The 26,186-nt window shown below is 37.9% G+C and overlaps 1 protein-coding gene and 1 pseudogene across 6 annotated transcripts in view; both read left to right on the plus strand.

Annotated features, from left to right (window-relative positions):
• The window catches only part of MYO5A (myosin VA), a 197,513-nt gene that overhangs the window by 63,796 nt on the left and 107,531 nt on the right, over nt 1–26,186 (plus strand). For 4 of the 5 annotated variants that reach the window (XM_045900057.3, XM_045900058.3, XM_045900059.3 and 1 more), the window contains exons 2-5: nt 974–1,084; nt 4,319–4,490; nt 6,787–6,931; nt 24,027–24,183. In XM_045900057.3, the coding sequence (XP_045756013.1) occupies nt 974–1,084; nt 4,319–4,490; nt 6,787–6,931; nt 24,027–24,183 (585 nt within the window). Of the gene's footprint in view, nt 1–973; nt 1,085–4,318; nt 4,491–6,786; nt 6,932–24,026; nt 24,184–25,069; nt 25,179–26,186 lie in introns of those variants that run through there. The other variant, XM_064570465.1, reaches the window with a different exon arrangement.
• LOC123861198 (large ribosomal subunit protein uL6-like) lies at nt 13,468–14,905 on the plus strand (annotated as a pseudogene). Its single transcript, XR_006794983.3, has one exon. The product of XR_006794983.3 is annotated as a large ribosomal subunit protein uL6-like (transcript).

Genomic DNA, 26,186 nt, shown 5'->3' on the forward strand with positions numbered 1-26,186 from the left:
ATGTACCATTTTCACTCATCTTTATGTAATAACGAAGGCAAAACACTAGACAACAATACTTTCTTAATTTTTTTTTTTTTAATTAGCAGCAGAACTTTCTTCAAAGAAAATTCCAGATGCCCAGTCTATAAAACAGCTGTGGCTTCCAGCCACAAGCTTACTGTCCTCTTTTCCACACCTTAATGGCCTCTGAGGAATAGTTGAGAAGTCACTAAGTCTTTGCCTAACACAGGATGGAAACCCCAATCAAAAATTCAAATTGTAAATCCTGTCATAAAAGGATAGCTGTAGGGGCGCCTGGGTGGTTCAGTCGTTAAGCGTCTGCCTTCATCTCAGGTCATGATCCCGGGGTCCTGGGATCGGGCTCCTTGCTCAGCAGGAAGCCTTCTTTTCCCTCTGCCTGCCACTCTGCCTACTTGTGCTCTCTCTCTCTCTGTCAAATAAATAAATAAAATGTTTTTAAAAAAATAGCTGTATTATTGAAGCTGGCAGAGCCACTGTATCAAGCTTCACAGTCATGTTTTGTGATTTTTTGAAAGTCCACATTCAGTGAAAAAATAGATTTATATTTATATTTTTACCTAAAATTATATTTTCAGGTAGCATTTATTATATAAAGAAAATGCAAACTTTAATTGTAGCTGTTTATTCAGAGCATACTTTTTCCTCCAATTTTATTGAGATATAATAGACATATAGCACTGTGTAAGTTTAAGGTATTATGTATTTAAGGTATTATGTATTATGAAATTATTACCACAATACAGAGCATACTTTTCATATAATGTGGGCATGATGGTACTACTGGGACTAAAGTACTTTTCAACTACTAATTTAAAAATTAAATTTCATATTGGCCAAGATTTATTCTTTTGTAAATGATTTCATTATGAAAAATGATGATGTGTTTATATATTATTGTAAAGTAATTGGTTTGCTAGTTTAATTTTTTTTTTTCCTGTTTGTCTTCTAGTTTGCCAGAGTTTGGATACCTGACCCTGAGGAAGTTTGGAAGTCAGCAGAGCTGCTCAAAGATTATAAACCAGGAGATAAGGTTCTCCTGCTTCACCTTGAGGAAGGAAAGGTAAAAATTTTGCTTTTATTTGTTGTCATTGGCATAAAGTGAAGTGAATTCAAAAGTGTGAGTTTGTTGTGACGTACCTGACTTCAGTTGGAAGTTAAATTTTGAATTAATCTAATGTTTTCACTTACTAAATTAAAAAAAAAAAATAGCAAACTCAATTTTCTTTCCCAAAGGGTTAATGAAAATGGCAGAACTTTAAAAATCTGTATTTTGGTCTATGAATTTATTCTGATTAGGTTTAGATTCACTTCTAATCCTCCCAAAGATGTGCCTGTTTATTTTGCCTAGGCTAGCATTAATTTCATAGTAGCTAAGAAAACATTGCTTAAGGAGCCAGTCTGAGATTTGATATTTGCTGGACCTAATCATTTGAAAAATATTTACTGACAAACTATCATGTATAAAGCAGTTTGCCAGCAACCAGAAAAACATAAAACCAATTGTGTCTCTATACTTTCCTGTCTGCATTCACTTCATGGGTAGACACATCTCAGTTCTACCTTTTTGACCTCTCCATAGCATTTGACAAGGCATGTCACACTGTTTTCTTAAAAACCTTTGTGATATTAATTTTCCCTTAACAACTTCTAGTCTAGCCAGGGAAACTAGCTACAAATACACGAAAAGTTACATAAAGCATAGGATCTAAAGAGTAGTTCAACACCACAGGGGCTCCTGGGTGGCTCAGTTGGTTGGGTGACTGCCTTTGGCTCACGTCATGTTCCTGGAGTCCCCGGATTGAGTCCCACATTGGGCTCCCTGCTCAGTAAGTGTAATAAACACTTACTATGTGCCAGGCATAGTTCTAAGTGTTTTACTTGCTATAACCCATTTAATCCTCACAACAATCCTATGAAGTGGGGCTGTTGTTATTACCGCTTTATGGGTAAAGAAATTAGGGCTCAGAGGGATTGCTCAAGATTATACAGGTATTAAGGGATGAAGCTGGGATTTTAAGCCAGAAAATTTGTCTTCATGATTTCTGCTCATAACCACTCTGCTATGTTGTAAAGAGAGTAATGACTTTAGGATGCCTAAGAGGGAAATTTCATTATGGTCTGCTTTGTCAAGGAAGGCATCAAGAAGGAAGAAGGATTTTGACTGAACTTTAAAGGTAGAGAGAATTTGGATTGACAAGGAGAAAGGGGGTAGACCGTGTGAGAATTGGAATGTATTCTGGAGATAGTGAATATAACAGGCTGAGTGGGGCAGAGATTTAGAAAGATGTATGTTCTAGTTCCAGGCTCACATATTAAAGTATCTGATATATAACATGTTCAGAAGTGGCAGAAGGTGCTCTCTGACATCAATGTTAGGTAAGAGAAATAGATATATTTATGAATAGTATGGCATATGATATGATAAGTAAAAGCAAGGAACAAAAGTAGAACAGAGTTGGGGAGTGACCAGGCAGGCTGGTGAAGGTAAGGGGTCAGGGAGGCATGGTCTGAAGAATGAATAGATGAGGGGAAGTGCATTTCAGGGATCCAGAAAAGCATCTGCAAAGGCAGGGAGGTATGCACAATAATGTGTGTTTGGGGAACTACACAAGTTCCATGTTGTTAGGATGTGAAGTAAGAGTACGGGACTGGCAAGAGGATGGGGGCTGGGAACCACATCAAACAGGGCCTGGTGATCATCCTAAAACTCTTGGACTTCAAGTAATATGTGATGGGGAGTGATTGTAGTATTTTTAAAACAGAGGAAGGATGCTGGATTTGTGTTTTAGAAAGGACTCATTGGTGGCCGCCTGGAGGATGAATTTCAGGAGAGCAAAACAGAGGCAAGATTAGTTGGGAAGAAGGCAGAAGGCAGGGAAGAATTAGGGGAGGGCCTTGAATGCCAAATTAAAGAATTAATTTATTCAACTACTCTGTGTTAGGCACAACATTTGGCACTGTGAGCTATATTTTCTTAGGTTAATTCTCATAATAACCCTGTAGATTTGTAGGTAATATTATAACTATTTTCCAAATAAGGAAATCAAGGCTCAGAGACATTAAGTAGTTCTGCCAGAGATTGTGTAGCCAGAAGTGGCTTTTGTGTATTGCAGGGATCAGTGCAAGGACCAGTTTGGGGAAGGACATTATATCCATAATAAACAGGCAGGTAGAGGTCGAGGGACAGATGGTAAATTCCTCTCCATCTAGCATAGTTCATTCCAACCTATTTCGAATATTTGACCTCTGTATATCTCTGCAATATTAAGAAAAGTGGCTTTTTACAAAACCAGCTAGTCCTTCTCTACAATTAAATTTCATTTTTTTCCCCTTTTTTACTTGTCATATGTTATATGCCCTTAATGCATGGCTGAGTGACAATTTGCATGCTTGGCTTTTCCATAAAGCCGTATTTCCTTGGCTTTAAAGTGAGTAGTGCTTCTTAAATTCTTAATCTCAGGGTCATGAGTTCAATCCCAGCCTGGAGCCTACTTAAAAAAAAATTAAAACCCAAAACTTCTGGTTCAGTAACTGGTTAAAAAAGTCTAAACTTACCTCTGAAACCAATGATACATTATATGTTAATTAATTGAATTTACATTAAAAATGGAAAAATAAAAAATAAAATAAAATATTAAAAAAAGTCTAAACTTCTCAAACTATATTAGCATAAATTCTTTTTTTTTTTTTAAAGATTTTATTTATTTGAGAGAGAGAATGAGATAGAGAGAGCATGAGAGTGGGGAGGGTCAGAGGGAGAAGCAGACTCCCTGCTGAGCAGGGAGCCCGATGTGGGACTCGATCCCAGGACTCCAGGATCATGACCTGAGCCGAAGGCAGTCGCTTAACCAACTGAACCACCCAGGCGCCCAGCAAAAATTCTTTTTTTTTTTTTTTTAAAGATTTTATTTATTTTTTGGACAGAGAGAGACACAGCGAGAGCAGTAACACAAGCAGGGGGAGTGGGAGAGGGAGAAGCAGGCTTCCCACCAAGCAGGGAGCCCAATGTGGGGGCTCAATCCCAGGACCCTGGGATCATGACCTGAGCTGAAGGCAGACACTTAACGCCTGAGCCACCTGGGTGCCCCAGCAAAAATTCTTAATACAAGTCAATATATCTAGTGAAAAAGAAGACTTCCATTTCCACCAGTTCTGTGGCTTTGGAAGGTGCCAGGAAAAGAATGCATTTAATAGCTGAGAAGCATATCAGGAATAGAAAATAAGCAAAATATATAAGCCTGTTTTAATTTTATTGCCATGATTTATCCAGATGCTGTATCTTATGCATTTTTAGGATTTGGAATATCGTCTAGATCCAAAGACCAAGGAACTGCCTCACTTGAGAAACCCTGACATCCTCGTGGGTGAGAATGACCTCACAGCCCTCAGCTATCTTCATGAGCCTGCTGTGCTCCACAATCTCAGAGTCCGCTTTATTGACTCCAAACTTATTTATACATATTGTGGTAAGTGTGCCTTGCTGTCTGAGTGGACCATGAACTCTCTCCTCTAATGGACATAGCCACGGAATTATTGTGCATGGGGAAAGAAGGCTGCAGTTGGATTTTCTCCTAGAGAGAGAATCACTAAAGAGTTATCAAAAAAGATTTACCATGTTCATTAGCTAGTTGCATTTTGTGCTGAATAAGCTCTTTTGTGAACTTACATAATTTTGCTCAGAAAAAAAAAAAAAGAACTGAACTGGGCCCATCTTTTAGAGTTTCTTCCTCCCAGAGAAGTCATTTGACAAATTCAGTGACAGTTTGCCAGTTACTTTCATCTCATACAACTTGTACAAGAACTGCTACATAAAGAGTAGATGTCCAAAGACTTATCTTTGTGGTGCAGGTTCAAGAAGTTTAGTGTTCTCGGGACGCCTGGGTGGCTCAGTCAGTTAAGCGTCTGCCTTTGGCTCAGGTCATGATCCCAGGGTCCTGGGATCGAGTCCCACGTCGGGCTCCTTGCTCAGCAAGGGGCCTGCTTCTCCCTCTGCCTGCCTCTGTCTCTCTGATAAATAAATAAAATCTAAAAAAAAATAAAAAATAAAAAAATAAAAAAGTTTAGTGTTCTCTTGTTTTCAATGTAGGACTGATGACTCGTAGTAACTTCTTGCTTGATGTACTGGCCTGGGCCCATGCTCATTGCGGTATTAGCTGCCAGTGACCCAACTCAGGATTCTTTTTCTTTCTCTTAGAAATTAAGTACCATGTGCTTTTGGGTTTTTTCCTCTTTTCCTTCTTTTGTCTCTCTCTTTTTTTTCTTAACCTTATTTTCTCCCTTGTCCCTGGCTCTTTTCTCTACTGACTTATCTTTCTTTCCCTGATTACTCTCTTCTGGGCTCAGGTCTGGGATTTCATTCATTTTCTTCTCAGTCTGTTTGCTTGGGTGACCAACTCAGTGCTCATCATTTCTTCCTTACTCCCCTGCTTTGGACAGAGACAGCTGTCTTCTCTTCTTAAAGGAATTTATACCTCTTGTATCCTTGATACTAACTCTTTTTCTTCCCTATGAACCAAATATTTCTGTTTCTCAATTTTCATTTTTCCATTTATCTTTTTCTTGTGCATATGTTACCTTCTTGGTGAAGCCTCCCCTGCCTGCCTTATCTAAATCATAAACCCCTACTCCCCTCCTTAGTTTCCATCTTTTTTTTTAAGATTTTATTTATTTATTTGACAGAGACACAGCGAGAGAGGGAACACATGCAGGGGGAGTGGGAGAGGGAGAAGCAGGCTTCCCGCCGAGCAGGGAGCCCGACGCGGGGCTCGATCCCAGGACCCTGGGATCATGACCTGAGCCGAAGGCAGACGCTTAATGACTGAGCCACCCAGACACCCCAGTTTCAGTGTTCTTTTCTCTGTTTAATTTTTCTCCTTTTTCTTCTACTACCTAACCTGTGATATTTATTTTTTCTTATCTTGTTAATTGTCTGAATTTCCCACTAGAATATAAGGGCTATGAGAATAAAGATTTGTCTTTTTTTGTTTACTGTTATAAACCTAGCACTCAGAAAAGACTTGAGGCATACTTGGAGCTGAATTAATATTTGTTGAATGAAGGAGTTCATTAAGTTAATATATACCTACTATAAAATTTAAGGAAATACAAAGAAAAGTATAAAGAAGGAAAAATAATTACATGTAATTCACTACTGAAAAATAACCAGTATTATGTTGACATATCCTATATGTGTGTGTATGTGAGAAAGTATAAATAGATATGAAATTGGAATTAGTCTATATAATTTTGTGTCATCTTTTCCTATGACATTTAATATTCTTTAAAAACATAATTTGTGGTGGTAGTATAATAGTCTGTCATATGATGTAACAAAATATTTGGTTACTCTTCCTTTATTATATATTTTGTTTGATTCTACTTTTCACTCTTGTGAATAATATTATGACAAACATCTTTATGAAAAAAACCTTTGCTTGAATGTCTGATTATTTCATTTGGATAAATTTCTAGAAGTGAATTTTTTCATTTAAATATTATGAAAATATTTAAAGTTCTTTTAACATTGTCATAGTTTTTATTTTTAATAGCTTAGGCCAGTTTTTAAATGGTGTTTTAGTTAGGTCTAGGTGTAATAGGCTCAGAGGCAAAGGCTATGATATAGTTTGATCTTTAACAATTTGTTAGTTCAAGGTTAATTGAAATCAAAATTTGTGTTAAGTCTGATTCTCACTTCACCAAGTTTGATATGTCCATTAGTATATCATTAACTTCTTCTTTTGCTTTTTTTTACCCCTCCCCCAGGTATAGTCCTAGTAGCTATAAATCCTTATGAACAGCTGCCTATTTATGGAGAAGATATTATTAATGCCTATAGTGGTCAGAATATGGGTGATATGGATCCACATATCTTTGCAGTGGCTGAAGAAGCTTACAAGCAAATGGCCAGGTTGGTGAAAGCTCTATTTATTTTTTCATGACTCTTACTAGTCGTGATCGTTTCTTCTTTGCTGAGTCACAGATATTTTGAAACAGTGAAGAGCAACTGGTAAATTATTATTAATAAACAGCCTTGACTATTTCAGATGGCCTGCATTATTATTAAAATAACATTTATAAAAGGACATGTTTATAAAAGGACATATAGTTTTTAAAAACTGCCTTTGGAATCTCCTCCCGATCCTGTGACTATGCAAGGACAGATGTTATGTTTACAGATGAGAGGATCAAGGATTGGTGGTTTTAAGTGATACGCCCAATATCCTTCGGCTAATGAATGACAAACTAGAAATAAAAGGCCTAAGAGCAAGAAGAATCTGTCTGTATCTTAGAGAATTAAATATCAAGGAAACTGTGAATTTAATGTTACTCTTATGTTCTAGAGACCAGTGATCCTGAACAGCATCAGTAAAATGTCTTTGATATTAACCATGGAAGCCTAACATTTTGAGAGTAGAAAACCAGAGAAAAAAAGCTACTTTCAAGGCTAGATTTTACTCTTAATAATGTAGTATAATGTAAATCAAAACTATGGATGTATAGAATAGTATACATTTAACTCATTTCTCCAGTCTTCAGGTAAGAACCAGCATACTATAAATACGATGTGGGAAACCCTCAAGCAATTTATGAAGTGGAGAGAAAAGTAATACTGCAGAGGTTTTATTTTCTCCTTTCCAACCAGGGAGAGTGTTTGTACATAATTGGGCCAGCATGTGACAGAAATTTAGAATTATTTCATTGACAGAGTTCATAGAAGTCATTATGCCCTTTTATTAATAAAATATTATTACTTCTAATAATCATTAACAATTATTAAGTACTCTGTGCAAGGCACTGTTTAATTGCCTTCCATTTTGTTAAGTAATTTTATCCTCACAGCAACCTTCTGAGGTTGGTATTATTATTATTATTATTATTTTTAAAGATTTTATTTATTTGAGAGAGAGAATGAGAGAGAGAGAGCACATGAGAGGGGGGAGGGTCAGAGGGAGAAGCAGACTCCCTGCCGAGCAGGGAGCCCGATGCGGGACTCGATCCCGGGACTCCAGGATCATGACCTGAGCTGAAGGCAGTCGCTTAACCAGCTGACCCACCCAGGCGCCTGAGGTTGGTGTTATTATTAATCTTCATTTTACAAATGAGAAAACTTAATCACTGAGAAGTTATTTAACTTTCCTAAGGCCACATAACTAGGAAGACTAGCTTTCAAATTCCATTAGTCTAACACTATGAAATATTATCATATTAGATATAAAATGACTAAATATAGTTTTGTACTACATTACATGCTGTATTATAGCAGATTCTGTTATAAAATGGGAATGAGTGTCAAAAGTGTAAGAAAGGCTACTTTTTTTAAGGATTTATTTATTTGAGAGAGAGTACATGCGTATGAGTGACGGGGAGGGGCAGAGGGAGAGACTCTTGAAGCAGACCCCCCTGCTGAGCGTGGAGCTCCATGGGGAGGGGAATTGGGGGGGGGGGTGCTCAGTCCCACAACCCATGAGATCATGACCTGAGCCAGACCTAGAGTTGGCCGTTCAACTGACTGAGCCACCCTGATGCCCCAGAAATGTTACTTTTTTAAGCTTTTAAATTCCATCCATCAGCATAATTTTTTCCCTAAGATGAGAAAAGCCCACCCATATTTGACTTGTGTAGTACTGGAGCATTCAGTACAATGTTAGCACCACACAAATACAGCCAGAGAACTACCAGGCAGAGAGGGAATTGTGTGGAGTGTCAGGACCTAAAGATTGTCTCTGAAAAATGTTATACTGCTCCTAGAGAATGATACGACTTCTTTGAAAATACTAATCTTAAATACGAAAGTTTGGTTCTTAGCATTTTTGTGACAGGAAATTCAAGAAGAGTGTTAGATTTATATGACTATTTTGGCTTTTCAATCCTGGATTTACTGTTTCCTAACATCCCACCACCCCCCATCATTCCCCTGTGACTCAGACAGTCAATGTGACGACTGCAGGTTTGCTTGTTTCTTTTCCCTTTGCTCAGTTTTGTTTTTTAGGCAGTTTTAAAATAGGCTTCAATCAGTTATGATAAGTTCACCATTTATATGAGTAAATCTGTACAGATAAAATGTGCTGCAACAGCTAAATAGACCATGTCTCTTAGGCATAAGGTTGGAGATGGATATTGCAGGCTCCTTTCTTATCATCTTTTCCTTGCCGAGTGAGATGTGCCGTATTTACCAGATATTAAACCTGGAGTTTCACATTGCTGGTACTCCTAGAGGCCCCTTACATCTTCAGGGAGTGTATGGTCACTTGTTCAGTAGACCTTTACTGCACACCATCCACATACTGTCCTGGGCATGGCGGACACAACAGCAAACAAGTGAGACAAAATAGACAAAAATTCTTACCCTCACGAAGTGAGGCATGATAAACAAAAGTAAATAAGATACACAGTTTGTCATATATTAATAAGTGCTATCCTGGAAAATAAAGTTAGAAAAGTAGATAAGGAATGCTAGGTGGGCCAGAGGGCATATGTACTAGGCTAGGGGAAAGCCTCATTGTAAAGCTGCCTCCCCCCGACTTTTTTTCCAAACTTCAAAAAAAAAAAATCTTAAACTTACAAAAAGGTTGGAAAAATAGTACACAGAGGTACTATACACCCTACATCCAGTTTCCCCAAATGTTAACATGTTACATAGCCATGGTAAATAATTGAAACCAGGAAATTCACATTGATATAGTACTATTAAGTAATCTGAAAATCTTATTCACATTCATCCTTTACCCTCTGATGTCCTTTTTCTGGTCTAGGATCCAATCTAGAATCATACACTGCACTTAGTTCTGTCTCCTTAGGCTCCTTCAATCTAGGACCATCCATTAATCCTCTTTCCTTTCATGGCTTTGACACTTTAGAAGAATATTAGCCAGCTATCTTGTAGACCTTGAGGGCACAGCAGTAGAAAAATTAGGCAAAACAGACTGCAAAAATCCTTCCCCCCCTGAAAGTTTAAGGTTTTCTCCTAATTAGGTTGAGGCTAGCAATGTGCTTCATGCAGGAACCTCACAGAAGTGACGTGCCCTTCATCATATAGAGGAAACACAAGGTGCCAATTACTGGCGATGTTAAGTTTGATCACTTGGTTATAGCGGTATCTTCCAGATTTCTCTACTATAATTACTATTTTAAACTTTGAAATTAATAAGTATATTATGGGAAAATACTTTGAGGTCGTGCATATATCCTGTTTCTCATCATACTTTTACTTTACTAATTTTAACATCCATTGATGATTCTTGCCTGCAACAGTTTATTACTGTGGTGTTTGTTAAATGGTCATTTGCTATTTCCATCATTCCTTCTCCAGGTATGAATAGGAATTCTACTCTTAAGGAAGAGCTATTCCTTTCCCCCCATTTATTTAGTATTTACTTAGTTTTTATTTGTATCAATATGGACTCATAGATACTTATTTTATTCTGTGGATTATTCTCCATTACTATTATTATTTATTTTGTTCAAACTCTCTCAGAGTTGGCCCTTGGGAGCCCTTTCAAGTGTCCTTTCAACAGTCCTCCATTGCTTTTTGATCATTTCCTTACTTTCTAGCACCACATGGCTCATTTTCTAATTTCCTTGCCCCAGTCCTGGAATTAGCCATTTCTTCAAGGAGCTCTGGTTCCTTTTTGGGGGGGAATGTATACTTAGACACGAAGATCTGTCTGCTAGGCGTGCTCATTATGACTGGGGCATCATCTCTAAGCCCAGTACACAGGGTTAGGAAATATATGTTTCCCCTAGCCTCACCAACAGAATGTGTTGTCATACTTTTAAAATTTCACCATACTGACAGGTGAGAAATGGTATCCCAGTTTTGTTTTGATTTGCCTTTCTCTAAATATGAGACAGTTGCACATCTTTCCATACACACATCTATGTCTATTTTAATGTCTATCTCTATATATTTTAAAAAACATGAGTTCATATTGATACATCCAATTCCAATTCAACACCACAGATTTCATTTTTGTTTTCTCTTTTTCCTTCTTTTCCTTCTTTTTTTGGTCTTGGGAAACTTGGCTCTTATTATCCACAATATATTTACTTCTTTGCTGAATCCTAGAATACTCAAAAAGTGGTTTAAGAAATATTAACCCGCAACCCTGTGAAAAGCAAATTTACCACTCAAGTACAATATTTGTGTCCAATTCATTTTGTCTGTAGCCTTATAGAATATAGTTAAAGTTCTGATTTCCAAAGTTACTTAGGTTAGTTCTTGTCTTACCCACTTTATTAGTTTATTCAACCACTTTCCCATATATGGTCCTTCAGATTGTTTTCATCATTCTGCAATTATAAACAATGCTATAGTGAATAACCTTGTATGTATGTATTTCTGTATTTTAAGAAATGTAGCTTCAGGTAAGTTGCTAAAGGTAGCATTGCTAGGTCAAAAGGTAGGTGTAAATGTAGTTTTGTAGGTATTGCCAAATTCCTTTTAGAAGAGTTGTACTGGTTTGTATTTCTGCCAAAAATGTTCAAGAGTCCTTGCTTTCCCATAGCCTCATCAACAAAAAAATGTGTAGTCTTTTTAGTTTTTCACTATCCAATGATATCTCAGTGTTGTTTTCATTTGTATTTCTTTAAATATGAGTGAGTTTGAACATCTTTTCATATGTTTTAGAGCCATTTTATTAATGCATTAGTTTCTTTGTTTATGTGGTGAACTGTCCACTCGTGTCTATTTCAATTTTTCTATTGTGTTTTCAGTCCTTTGATCCTCAATTTTAAGAGTTTTATTTTTTTATTTATGTATTTTTAAGTTTCTTCTTTTTTTTTTTTAAGATTTATTTGACAGAAAGAGACACAGTGAGAGAGGGAACACAAGCAGGGGGAGTGGGAGAGGGAGAAGCAGGCTTCCCACCGAGCAGGGAGCCCGATGCGGAGCTCGACCCCAGGACCCTTGGATCATGACCTGAGCCGAAGGCAGACACTTGACGACTGAGCCACCCAGGTGCCCTTAAGAGTTTTAAAAAATATGTTAGGGATATTGGCCCTTTGCCTGTGGTATATAAGCAAATATCCCCCCACCCCCATTTATAAGTTTTGTTTTGATTTTGTTTATATGTTTTTTTCGCCTGCAAAATAATCAGTCTTTTTTTAAATTACTCTGGATTTTGAGTCATTGTTAAAAACCTTTCCCTATACCAGGATAAAAGAGAAATTCATCCATGTTTTCTTCTAGTCTTGTTTTGTTTTATACTCTACTTTTAGATCCCTGATTCCATTGAAGTTTATTCTTTTGTATGATATGAGATATGGATCTAAATTTATCTTTTTTCCAAATGGCTACCTCCTTATCCCAGCATCACTTATTAAGAAACCCATTTTGCCCCAGTTCTTTCAGATGCCATTTATCATATCCTAGGTTTTCTCATTTTTAAAAATTTTATTTATTTTTTATTTTTTAAAGATTTTCTTTATTCATTTGAGAGAGAGAGAATGAGAGACAGAGAGCATGAGAGGGAGGAAGGTCAGAGGGAGAAGCAGACTCCCTGCCGAGCAGGGAGCCCGATGCGGGACTTGATCCTGGGACTCCAGGATCATGACCTGAGCTGAAGGCAGTTGCCCAACCAACTGAGCCACCCAGGCGCCCCTCATTTTTTTTTTTAAAGATATTATTTATTTGACAGAGAGAGACACAGGGAGAGAGGGAACACAAGCAGGGGGAGTGGGAGAGGGAGAAGCAGGCTTCCCACCCAGCAGGGAGACCGATGCGGGGCTCGATCCCAGGACCCCGGGATCACGACCCGAGCCGAAGGCAGACGCTTAATAACTGAGCCACCCAGGCACCCCGTTTTTCTCATGTTTTTGGATTAACTTCTTGTCTCTGTTCTTTTCACCTCCCTTTGTCTATTCATGTCCTAGTACCACATTGTTTTAAATATAGTGGCTTTATAGTTTTTTTTTTAAAAGTAGGCTCTATGCCCAGTGTGGAGCCCAATGTGGGGCTTGAAATCACGACCCTGAGATTAAGACCTGAGCTGAGATCAAGTATTGGACACTTAATCGACTGGGCCACCCAGGCACCCCTTTATAATATTTTTAAATGTTTGGTATCATTAAACCCTCTCACAGTTTGTCCTTTTCATTATTTTCCTGGCTATCCTTAGATGTTTGTTTTTCCATACAGACTTTGGCATCAACTTATCTAACTCCATAAAAAATAAAGCTGTCTTGGGGCGCCTGGGTGGCTCAGTCGTTAAGCGTCTGCCTTCGGCTCAGGTCATGATCCCAGGGTCCTGGGATCGAGCCCCACATCGGGCTCCCTGCTCATGGGAAGCCTGCTTCTCCCTCTCCCACTCCCCCTGCTTGTGTTCCTTCTCTCGCTGTGTCTCTCTCTGTCAAATAAATAAATAAAATCTTAAAAAAAAAAAAAAAATAAAGCTGTCTTTTGAGTAATAATATGAAGGAAGGATAAAGCAAGTCATTCACATATCTGGGGAAGAATATTCCAGGCAGGGAGATCATCAACTGCAAGGAAAGTACAAGGCCATGTGGGGTATCGTAGCAAATAAAGAGACTTCTTCTCTGGGTGTGAGTTTTGAGCAGAGGAATGGCCTGATCTTGCAGCTATGATAAAAATCGACCATAGATTGCTGCCAAAAATGCATATCCTGAATCTAATCAGGAGGAAACACCAGCAAAACTGAAAATGAGGGGCATTCTACAAAATATATAAACTCTTCAAAATTATGAAGATCAGAAAAGTCAAAGAAAGGCTGAGTATTTGTTTATGATTAAAGGAGATGAAAGATATATGCCAATTAAGTCAATGAATATTCTGAATTGAATCCTTGATGACGGGGAGGGAAGGTAACTATGTAGGGAACATTGCTGGATGGTTGATAAAATTGGAATATAGACTGTGGACTAAATAATACTAATATATCAATGTTACATTTCATGATTTTGATTATTGTAGATATGTAAAAGCATGTCACTGTTCTGAGGAAATATAGTACTCTAAATTATATAGGAGGCATCATGTCTGTAACCCACTCTTAAATATTTCAGAAAATATTAAAATAAGAGAAAAAGAGAAGTTAATAAAATAAACAGGCAAAACCTATAAACAATTGGTGAATCTGAGTAAAGCATATATGGGAGTTCATTTTACTAGTTTTGCAATTTTCCATAAGTTTGAAATAATATCAAAACTAGTTAGAAAACAAAAGCAAAGCTTCTTTGCCACATCTCCTGCGAGAATGAAGACCATTCTCAGCAATCAGACTGTCGCCATTCCAGAAAAAGTCAACATCACTCTGAAGGGACACACAGTTACTGTGGAGGGACCCAGAGGAACCCTGCAAAGGGACTTCAATCACATCAATGTAGAACTCAGTCTTCTTGGAAAGAAGAAGAAGAGGCTCCGAGTTGACAAATGGTGGGGAAATAAAAAAGAGCTGGCTACTGTTCTATCTGTAGTCACGTACAGGACATGATCAAGGGCATTACACTGGGCTTCCATTACAAGATGAGGTCTGTGTATGCTCACTTCCCCATCAACGTTGTTATTCAGGAGAATGGTTCTCTTGTTGAAATCCGAAATTTCTTGGGTGAGAAGTACCTCCACAGGGTTCGGATGAGGCCAGGTGTTGCTTGTTCTATATCTCAAGCCCAAAAAGATGAGTTAATTCTTGAAGGACATGACATTGAACTTGTATCGAACTCAGCTGCTTTGATTCAGCAAGCCACAACTGTTAAAAACAAGGATATCAGAAAATTTCTGGATGGTATCTATGTTTCTGAGAAAGGAACAGTTCAGCAGGCTGATGAATAAGATCTGAGTTGTCCATCTACAGAAACAGCAAGATGCCGGATGATTTTTCAGACTTATTTGTGATATTTTAAAGATGCAATAAAAGCTATACTGATTTGGGGAAAAAAAAAAAAAAAGAAAACAAAAGCAGAAATTAAAAGAACAATTGGTAGTGGGACAAGGGTAGAATCCAGAAGACAAGTTAGGAGGTTTTTGTATTGATCCAAGCAAGAAATAATGATAATCTAGTTAAATAAGATATTAATGGAGAAGGTAAAAGTAAATGGATGGATTCTGGATGTATTTTAAGAAAGAATGGGGGTGCCTGGGTGGCTCAGTTGTTAAGCGTCTGCCTTCGGCTCAGGTCATGATCCCAGGGTCCTGGGATCGAGCCCCGCATCGGGCTCCCTGCTCAGCGGGAAGCCTGCTTCTCCCTCTCCCACTCCCCCGCTTGTGTTCCTGCTCTCACTAACTCTCTCTCTTTGTCAAATAAATAAATCAAATCTTTAAAAAAAAAAGAAGAAGAAGAAAGAATGGACAAAGCCTTGCTTATGTGAGGGTATGAGAGAAAAAGCGGAGTCAGGGATGGTGGCAAGGTATTCGGTCCGAGCACCTGAAAGTTGGGGGTTGCCAATTAGTGAGGTGAAGGACATTGAAAGAAGAGCAGGTTGTATTTGTGGGGTGGGAGTGTGGTGGGAGGAAGGGTTGGAGTTTCATTCTAGATACCTATCCTCCAAGCAAAGCTGACAGAAGTGATTCTTCCCCAGGAGGCTTCTGTCCAATGACAGTAGCCATAACCAGGATCCTTGACTCAGGACTCCTTTCTAAGCATGCCCCTTACAGAGAGCAGTGCCCTCATGGAACACCTTCATAGTCAGGCCTCTTACTTTGAATAGTCCTGTTGACTTACAGAAGAGAGAATGTCAGTGGGCTGCTGTGTCTGTTTTTCTTCTCATACTCCTGTGTCCCATTTATGCCAGTCTTTTCTCAGGCTGAACTGACTGCTCTTTGACAACTAAATGACAGCATCGTTTTCCTTAAAACATAAGCTTTTTTTCTTTTGTTTCCTTAAAACCAGGTAATATTGATTACTTTAATTTGGTGTTTGGTGTATTTTTTTCCCCATTGTGACTGGTAAATAAATTTTTTTGACTAAGTTTCATTTATGGGTTTTCTTGAAATAAATTAGATACTTATATGTATAACCTTGGTATAATAAAAACGATATCTGTACTAATCGCAGCTGCATCAGTAAATAACTATATAAGTTTAAATCTCCTTGTCTGCCTTGGTCTCAGTTTTATTACCTATAAAATGGAACAGTTTCACCAGATGGTTTACCTTGACACTTGTAGTGTTCTGTGGTATACATTTGTTACCTTTCTGTTTCATGGAGACTAATTAATAAGCATGTTGCTCTTCCTAGTGGAGAGCAGACTATGGTAAGGAGCTGTGTAGCAAAGCAGAAGGAACATGGTATAGACTTCTTGGAAACCAGGAGATGTGGTATGTGACATCATTCATAGAGCTCTGCTCTAACCTTGGATAAGCCATCTAACCTCTCTATATTACTATTTTCCCTAACAAGGAAATAATACCTGTCGTGCTTACTTCAAAGGTAAAAATTATACTAGATAGATAAACATAAAAGCACTCTGAACAGCATAACATAGAGACTTATTGAGTCACTATGTTGTACACCTGAAACTAACGTAACATTGTAGGTCAGCTATACTTCAATAAAGATTTTAAAAATACACCATTTTAAAAATGCTAAGTATTTAAATATAGGCTGTTACTGTCATCATAGTCTTCATCATTATGGAGTGTTACGTCTGCATTCTCTTTTCATCCACTTTAGCCTGTCATCTGGTATATTACTCTTGACCGTTTATTGCCAGGCCTTTTCTGAGGGTGGCTCCTTCTTTCATTTGGCTGGCCAGTCTCTGAATTATTCACTCTCTTGAAGCTCATTGGCCTGCTGGCTGTTATAGATTATAAAATCTCACCTGTTACCAGCAGTGACTCGGCTGCCCTGTGGTACCAAGTATCCCATTTATGCAAATAGACTTGAAGTAATATATGCTACCTGATGAGGAATTTTATTTATGATATATAAAGGTGGATTAACTTACATTAATAGCTACCATGTTTAGATGCTTGCTGGGTATAAGCATGGTGTCAGGCGTGTTACCTCTAATCTTCATTACATCCCTGGGAGCAGACATCGCACCCCTGCTTTACAGGTGAGGAAACTGAGGAAAATAACTTGTTCAGGCTATCATGCTAATAAATAGCATCTGGGAGCTGACATGTGGTTCTCACTTTGAGACTCCAAAGCTTTTCTTCTTTGTCATTTCATTTTCTTACTTTCAACTACGCTCCCCTATTCTAACACATCTATTCCTTCAAATTAACATTGCATACTTGTGTTTATGCACGTTTTATTCAGTCTAGAATATCCTTCTCTGTGCTCCTTTATCTGCCTGAGTTTTATTTATTTTCCATGATCCCACCCAGGTTTTTCTTTGAGACTACCTCAGTGCCTGGTATATGATTGCTCTTCAGGATTCTTTAAATATGAATTTGGCACTTAGTGGGTACTAGCTACCCCATAAGATTGTAGAAGGAATAAAATACTAAATATAAGTCTGTAAAAGTTATAAACATATGTAACTGGTTATTTCTGTTATGGCATCTTTATATTAATGAACAGAGAAGTCAGTTTGACCTGAGAGGATCTTATAGTCATGTGAATGGTTCCTCAGTAGGAACTGAATGACCTTAGCATGTATCTCTAGGGAACACTTCTTTTCATTTCCTGAATAGTCTCTCTGCCTCTCTAAAGCACAGCTTTCACCAGTCTGCACATTTTTTAATAGGAAATATTTAACTTCAAAAATAATACTAAATATTGTCATTGTGAACTAATTGTCTAATGTCAACTTTAGAATTTAAATCTTTTCTTCTTGAATGGATGGAGCTAGAGAGTCTAATGCTAAGCGAAATAAACCAGAGAAAGACAATCGCCATATGCTTTCACTCATATGTGGAATTTAAGAAACAAAACAAACAGGCAAAGGGAAAAAAATAAGAGAGAGACAGAAAGACAGACAAAGCAAGAAACAGACTCTTTAACTATAGAGAACAAACGAATGGTTACCAGAGGGGAGGTGGGTGGGGGGGTTGGGTGAAATAGGTGCTGGGGATGAAGAAGTGCACTTGTGATGAGCACCAGGTGATGTATGGAATTGTTGAATCACTATATCGTACAGCTGCAACTAATATAACACTGTGTTAACTAACTGAAATTAAAATAAAAACTAAAAAAAAATCTTGAGATTGATCAAAAGCGGAAATCATGAAAACACAGAGCATAGCAGCTGATTTTGATGAGTGATAATGGTGTAGGAAAACTTAACACCTCTTAAAGAGAGAGAGGGATTAGAGTCTCAAGGGAAGCCACATCTTTAAGTCATCACAGTAAAAACAAGGCTCTGGAAGAAAGCCTTATATCACATGAACTTAATATTTTCTCTTTTTAACAAGGGAGAAACAATTAGGTTGATTGCCTGCAAAAAAGTAAAACTCTAGATTTTGTTTCATGCAAACATGTTCACTTATAAGCTAAAAATTAGATGTAGGGGCTTGTACACTTAACCAAGGTAAACGGCAACACCCAGTGGTTATCAGAGAGTCAATATCAATGTGGGTGGAAAGATTAAATTGTGTTCTGCATGAGTCAGGTCTGAGGTTGGCTTTACTTAGTTTAGTCATGAATGATCAGGATGTGAATGAAAAGTATGCTCATTAAATTTGCAGAGAATAAGCTGATGGTCTTAGAAGATATGAATAGTATTCAGTATGACCATGATGAACTAGAGAGATTACATTTTTTATTTTTTTATTTTTTACTTTTTTTAAGATTTTATTTATTTATTTGACAGAGAGAAAGAGAGAGCATAAGCAGGGGGAGCGGCAGAGGGAGAAGCAGGCTCCCCGCTGAGCAGGGAGCCCGATGCAGGGCTCGATCCCAGGACCCTGGGATCATGACCTGAGCTAAAGGCAGGCGCTTCACTGACTGAGCCACCCAGGTGCCCCGAGATTACATTTTTTAAAGGGTACAGTTCAGAAGGAAAATCTATAACAGAATATGCCTGATGCAAAGTGAAAACTGAGTAGATATAAGAAAGGGCTGGACAGACCAAATAGATACAGATAGACTGAATAGATAGAAGTACTGAGGACCAAAAAAGGAACATGGACTAAAGTATAACTCCTGTCTTTCATCAACCCAGAGTGGATATTCTGTTCTTGAATATTCTGTTCTTGAAACCTTTTCCTGAGGTTTCAGTCACCTCTACATAGTTTCATTCCCATTGCATTCTTCCCATACATCTAGTTTTTGCCTAATCATCATGTAAAAGTCAATGAAAGCATCACCTTTTCAAGAAAGCATTTCCTGACATCGCCTCCTCACGTATCCTACCAATTCCATCCTGGGTAGTATCCTGGGTAGACCTCCTTTTTAAAATGGAGTGAAGCAATCACTTCACTCCATTTTAACTGTACTTGGAATCTCTCTCAATAGGCTATGACCCCAGAGTCTTTTATGTGCATAAAATGATTGGCACATTGTGACTGCTCATTACATGTTTGTTAAATAAATGAACGAAGCAGTATTTTTAGGTGAGGCTTTTAGTTCATATTAGAGCCTCTGGAATCAACATTGATAAAACAGGTCAGAAGAGCTTACCTCCAAAGGCACCCAGTACCCAGGTATTTAGGATTACTGTGGAGGTCCTTGAGAGAATTGGCCAAACCAGAAATCATAAATCTTTGTTTCATGTGCCCTTAAGACTGTCCAGATTGATCTGTCCTTGATGAAGAGTGGAGAATTTCTGTTCTTTAATGTGGTTTTATCAGGCTTTTGAAGTGATATCTACATCCCCAAAATAGAAAAAACTTTCTTGTAATGTACGGACAAGAACACTTGAAAGGTTATAAATGCTGGCTGATCAGATAAGCAAAATTTCAAAGAACAATAAATTATTATTTACATATATGTAACCATATAAAGCTCACAGCTCCAATGAATAGAAGAGGGTAGACTCTGGTATTCACCTTGAACCATAAAATTTTTAAAAATTTTTATTTTTTTATTTCAAGTATAATTAACATACAGTGTTAGATTAGTTTTAGGTTTACAATAAAATGACTCAACAATTCTATACATTACTCATTGCTCATCACGATAAGTGTACTCTTAATCCCCTTCACTTATTTCACCCATCCCCCCACCCACTTCCCCCTTGATAACCACCAGTTTGTTATCTGTATTTAAAAGTCTGGGGGCCTGGGTGGCTCAGTCGTTAAGCGTCTGCCTTCGGCTCGGGTCGTGATCCGGGGGTCCTGAGATTGAGCCCTGCATTGGCCTCCCCGCTCAGCGGGAAGCCTGCTTCTCCCTCTCCCACTCCCCGACTTGTGTTCCCTCTCTCACTGTGTCTCTGTCAAATAAATAAATAAAATCTTAAAAAAAAAGTCTGTTTTTCTGTTTGTTTTTTTCCTTTGTTCATTTATTGTTTCTTAAATTGCACCTGTGAATGAAATCGTGGTATTTGTCTTTCTCTGATTGACTTATTTCACTTAGCATTATGCCTTCTAGGTCCATCCATGTTGTTACAAATGGCAAGATCTCATTCTTTTTTATGGCTGAGTAACATTCCATTGTGTATATATACCACATCTTTATTCATTCATCTGTGGATGGACATTTGGGTTGCTTCCATATCTTGGCTATTGTAAATAATGCTACAGTAAACATAGGAGTGAATCTCCCTCACTCTCCCTCTCTCTCTCTTTCTCTTCAAATTAGTGTTTTCATTTTCTTTGGCTAAATACCCAGTAGTGGAATTACTGGATCATAGGGTAATTCTATTTTTAACTTTTTGAGGAACCTCCATACTGTTTTCCACAGTGGCTGCACCAGCTCGGATTCACACTAACAGTGCACAAGTGTTCCTTTTCCTCCACATCCTTGCCAACACTTATTTCTTGTGGTTTCGATTTTAGCCATTCTGACAGGTATGAGATGATGCCTCATTATAGTTTTAATTTACATTTCCCTGATCATGAGTGATGATAAGCATCTTTTTTTTCATGTGTCTGTTGACCATCTGAATATCTTCTTTGAAAAAATCTCTACTCATGGATTCTGCCCATTTTTAAATTGGATTATTTGGGGTTCTTTGGTGTTGAGTTGTGTAAGTTCTTTAAATAGTTTCGATATTAACTCCTTATTGGATATATCATTTGCAAATCACTTCATTCAGTTGGTTGTCTTTTTTGTTTTGTTGTGTAAAAGCTTTTTATTTTGATAAATAAAAATAGTTTAATTTTGCTTTTGTTTCCCCTGCCAAAGGAGACATATCTAGAAAAATGTTTTTACGGCTGATGTCAAAGGGATTATTGCCTATGTTTTCTTCTAGGAATTTTATGGTTTCAGGTCTCACATTTAGTTCTTTAATCCATTTTGGGTTTATTTTTGTGTATGGAATAAGCAAGTGTGAACCATAAAATTTTATCCCTGATGTTTTTGTCTGTTTTCTCCTCATCTCTATCATACCCTTCTTGTTTTTCCTTTCATGTGTCTTTATTATCTGTTACCCTTCTCTCATCTCTTTCTTTGCTTGGCTTCCCATTTCTACGTATCTCTGCTCTTATTTTCTCTTTTTGGCATTTCTTCCTATAGCCACATAGAACTGAAAAACACTTTAAAGACTTTATTGTACCTATTTTATAAAGGTACTTTAATACTTCCTGCATTTAATTTAAAAGCAGGTGAATTGATTATTTTACATTTTTACTCTTCGTAGCCCTTTACTGATTTTGGTCATCTCAAATTCAGGGATCCTCCAGAGAAGAAATGTTCCCCATTTTAAATGTGGCCACTCAAGACCATCTGAGTATCTGTAGGCCTATCCTTTTCCAATTGTCTTTGGTCCCAAGAGTTTACCCTGGCTTAGATTGCAAGTTATAGTTCATCCAATATCTGAAAAACAACTCCAGAGTTAGACTTTTAGATTATAGTACTTTAGAATTTGAGAAGGACTTTGGGTACTATTTAATCTTAAGGATGAAAAAGCTGTGAACCAGAGAGGTCTTGCAATTGCTCAAAGCTGTGTAGCTGGTAAATGACAAATCTAGGATTAAAGCCTTGATTCAGAGGAGCTTTTATATGATGGAAGAGTGGTGCTTATTTATATATTGGAATGGTCTACTAAGCTTGGGAAAAAAGGGAGGACTCTGCCAAAAAGTCAGGGAAATATAAAAAGAATAATAAAGTCCTTTAAAAAATTTAAAAACCATTGATCGTATGGATCCAGGATCCTAAATCCTGGAAAAGAAAATGTATATGGCATGTGCTTGATGTCAGTGTACATATGTACATAGTTGTACAAATTTCTGATTCATTTGAACAAGCCTTGATCTTATTGCCTTTAATATTTTTCTTCTTCCCTATATTATAGGAAAGAGATATATGAATTTTTAGACTTTTTGATAAAACATTTTGATATTAAGGCTTGAAATAGCCTTTCAAATACAGTACAGTTTAAATAGCAGTTCCCATTAATATTTTCACCAGACTAGTGGAAGCCTCCCCACCTCGTTTGCTGCTGGAAGGACTTCTGTCACACAAGGGGTGTTGACAACTGATCATGCAGGAATTGGGAAGAGATCATTTTTCTAATCATATTGTAGAAGACAACCCAAAAACTGTTGATACTGTACCTTGATTAATGAATGTATAGAAAAAGGTGAATTCTGAAGACATTTTAAACGACTAAAAGAAAGGACACTGGCACCCCAATGAGAACTGTTTTATTAGATGATTTATGTTTTAGTCAGCTATGAATGAACAGAGGCAATGGGTGTGTCCAGTTCTGTCTAGAAATTCAAATAAAAAGAAAATGAGATGGTAAGTATGAGACTCAATGATGTTTCATAAAAACAAGGATTACGTGCAAGCCTGTACTATAAAATTTAAACATTCTTTAGTGTGTCACCCAGGTCTTCCTGATTTTCCCCACAATATGAGAGTCAGGGTGTCAGGAACAGGTTGTTCTACTCCTACTGTATTTTTCAAGCGGGGAGCCTGCTTCTCCCTCTCCCTCTGCCCCCCCACTCGTGCTTGCTCTGTCTCTCTAGTGATCTCTCTCTCTCAAATAAGTAAATAAAATCTTAAAAAAAAAAGCAGATTTATTCTTAGGCTAGGTTGCTCACTGAAGTTCTGTTTACTTGTAAGCAATACACATTTATTGAGCATTTGTGATGTGTCAGGCTCTGCACTAGGTGCTGGATATTAAAGATAAACATGATTTAGGTCTTAATCCTCAAAGAAATGATAATCTTGTGAACAGGTGTATCATTTAGACTTTTTGAGTCATTGTGTGAATGAATTAGAGATGGAATAGTAGATAGTCTTTGAGTTCTGACATATTTGAACACGTCAGCCAACAAGTAAATGACCTATTTCTTCTCCGCTAAGGAAGATAACTTTCAGTATCTTTCAGTTTGTGGAAGACATGACTTTTTGGACTTTTAACTTCTAGACAATTTCTAATTTTCTTCTTTTAAGATTTTATTTATTTATTTGACAGAGAGAAACACAGCGAGAGAGGGAACACAAGCAGGGGGTAGTGGGAGAGGGAGAAGCAGGCTTCCCGCCGAGCAGGGAGCCCAGTGCGGGGCTCGATCCCAGGACCCCGGGATCATGACCTGAGCCAAAGGCAGTTGCCCAACGACTGAGCCCCCCAGGCACCCCGACAATTTCTAATTTTAATTAAATAGGATTGTCTTTCAAATTCCCTTGCTGTGCTGCTTTCTCTTCTGAGGTGTTGACAACAGCACTGTAATATACCAGAATTATTATCTAGAAATTGAATAATGTGTTCGAGATCTGTACACAAAAAAATTCAGAGACCCTCTATTACAGATTCATCCTTAGATGTGACGCTGTCTAATTTGATGCTTGATATCATCTTCTCCGTCTCTGTTCATTGCTAGTTTGTAAGTAGTTATTTTTATAGGAAATATCATTCTTATGTTCCTTCCCACATTGCTGCATGTATGAACCAGAAGAAATTCACCATGGCTCACTGATGAGAACACAGAAGAAAGAATGGTTGTCACATTCAGGAGTGGGCAGCACTGTTAGTTACTCTTCTTTGTTTTACAGAGATGAGCGAAATCAGTCCATCATCGTAAGTGGAGAGTCTGGGGCAGGAAAAACAGTCTCAGCTAAGTATGCCATGCGATACTTTGCAACTGTGAGTGGTTCTGCCAGTGAAGCCAATGTTGAGGAAAAGGTCTTGGCCTCCAACCCCATCATGGAGGTAAGATAGGGGCCGCCTTGGCCTTCTTACTATATTCTCTTAAGAAACCTGCTCAGAAACTTATTGAAACAGCACATGTCAGAAAGTCTGGGCTCTCCCAGCCGCTAAAAGTAAGAAAATACTTTTCCACGTATTAGTAAGAAGAGATCTACGAAAAGTAAAAAGTTAGTAAGGTAGCCATTTGAGTACAGTGATTTGAGAAGTATCTAGTTTATTCCATAATCCTGCGTTTTTAATCTACCATTGAGTTGTTGCCTCTAAATAACTGGCAGCGGTACCTCATTTTCTAAATCTCTATTCTCCTAGTTAATCAACTCATATCTATTGTTCCTTGTACTGGAAGTATGTTTCTCATTTCCCCCTATTTCTGAGTTCATAGGGATTCACTATACCCAAGTATGATGAATTTTATCATTCCTTTGCCCACATTTCATTTTCTATACTTAGCATAGAAAGTTTAGCTGTAAGTTTAGCTGTTTCTTTTTTTTCCCCCAGATTTGAACTATAGGCTTAAATCATGATCTTGTAAACTTTTCTTCTTGTTTCTATGAAGCACATCACACAGCTTTAGGTTAGAGAAAGAAATTCGGTAGCTATAAATTCCTGAGAAAGGAAGAACTACGAAAGGATGTCCTTTCAAAAGTAAAATATGTATACAGAGCAGAAATGCTCATGGCAAAGAAAGTGGACCTGTTTGTGTGAGAATTTGAGTATTTCAGAATTTGTAACTAGAGAATGATCTATTAAGATGATTTTAGGAAAGTCACATTTTTGTAAGTAGTCCCATTAAATGGAAAAAAGTAATTCTCTTTACTAATAGAAATTATTTTGGACAGGGAGAAACAAGCCTTTCTTATTAAAAATTTGAGTCCGCATTTTTTATTCCTGTTTTTTTCCCTTTGTCAAGCCTTACTTGTCACCCAAACACAGACGGAGTTTAGAACTGGCCTGGTGCACCTGTGGTACGAGTGGTTTTTGCAATAATCAGTCCAGAGGTAATTGTGCCTGGTTTGCAGTGCCGTGTGTGACACTTGAGAACAGAGTGTTGTGCCCCCTGGCCTGCGGGGCTGCCCTCCAGAGCAGGAGGACCTCTGTCCTTGGGACCAAGAGGACAGGATGTGCTGGGGGAGTTCAGGGCTGCTTGGGCCAGGTGCACTGTGCAGAGAGAACTGGAGGAGTTTTCTGAAGTAGCACCGATGGGGGGCCGGGGGGAACAGAAGTGTGTGCCAAAAAGACTAGTAAAGGTTTTAAGCAAGTATTAAGATTCTGAAAGAATTTAAGCTACAGATACAGTGCTGGATGCCATTGTTAATATTGGGGAGATATAGGGCACCTGGGTGGCTCAGTCAGTTAAGCGACTGCCTTCGGCTCAGGTCATGATCCTGGAGTCCCGCATTGGGCTCCCTGCTCGGCGGGGAGCCTGCTTCTCCCTCTGACCCTCCCCCCTCTCATGTGCTCTCTCATGTAAATAAATAAAATCTTTAAAAAAAAAAAAAAAACCAGTATTGGGGAGATATAACCCGTAGAGCCAGTTTTTGGTTTTGGGTCAGAAAACAACAGGGCTTTGCTTTGCTTCCTACCATTAGTTTGACTATTTTTGGCCACAACAACAAATTCTGTATATTTGGCAGTAGTTTAATTCATTCTTAGTCCCTAATGTTAGAATATCCCAGTCTAGATTTTTGATGGCATCAGGGAATCCCAGCTCTTCTAGGCTGGACCATATAATAATGTAAGTCTGGAGTGAACCTTCTAGAATATGTCTAGAATATTTTTAGGTTTACAGACCTTCTATATATATCATCATTCAAAAAATGCTACATTGTTTTTTCTACAGTACAGATTTGCATTGTGTTAGTAGGAGAGATTAAAATGGCCATAGATCCTAGTTTGTTTTTTTTTTTTAATTTTTTTTTAAAGATTTTATTTATTTATTTGACAGAGAGAGAGAGAGACAGCGAGAGAGGGAACACAAGCAGGGGGAGTGGGAGAGGGAGAAGAAG

This window comes from Mirounga angustirostris, unplaced genomic scaffold (assembly GCF_029215605.1).
Source record: "Mirounga angustirostris isolate CCGP_5_RB_7025 unplaced genomic scaffold, mMirAng1.0.hap1 SCAF_9, whole genome shotgun sequence".
Taxonomy (NCBI): Eukaryota; Metazoa; Chordata; class Mammalia; order Carnivora; family Phocidae; genus Mirounga; species Mirounga angustirostris.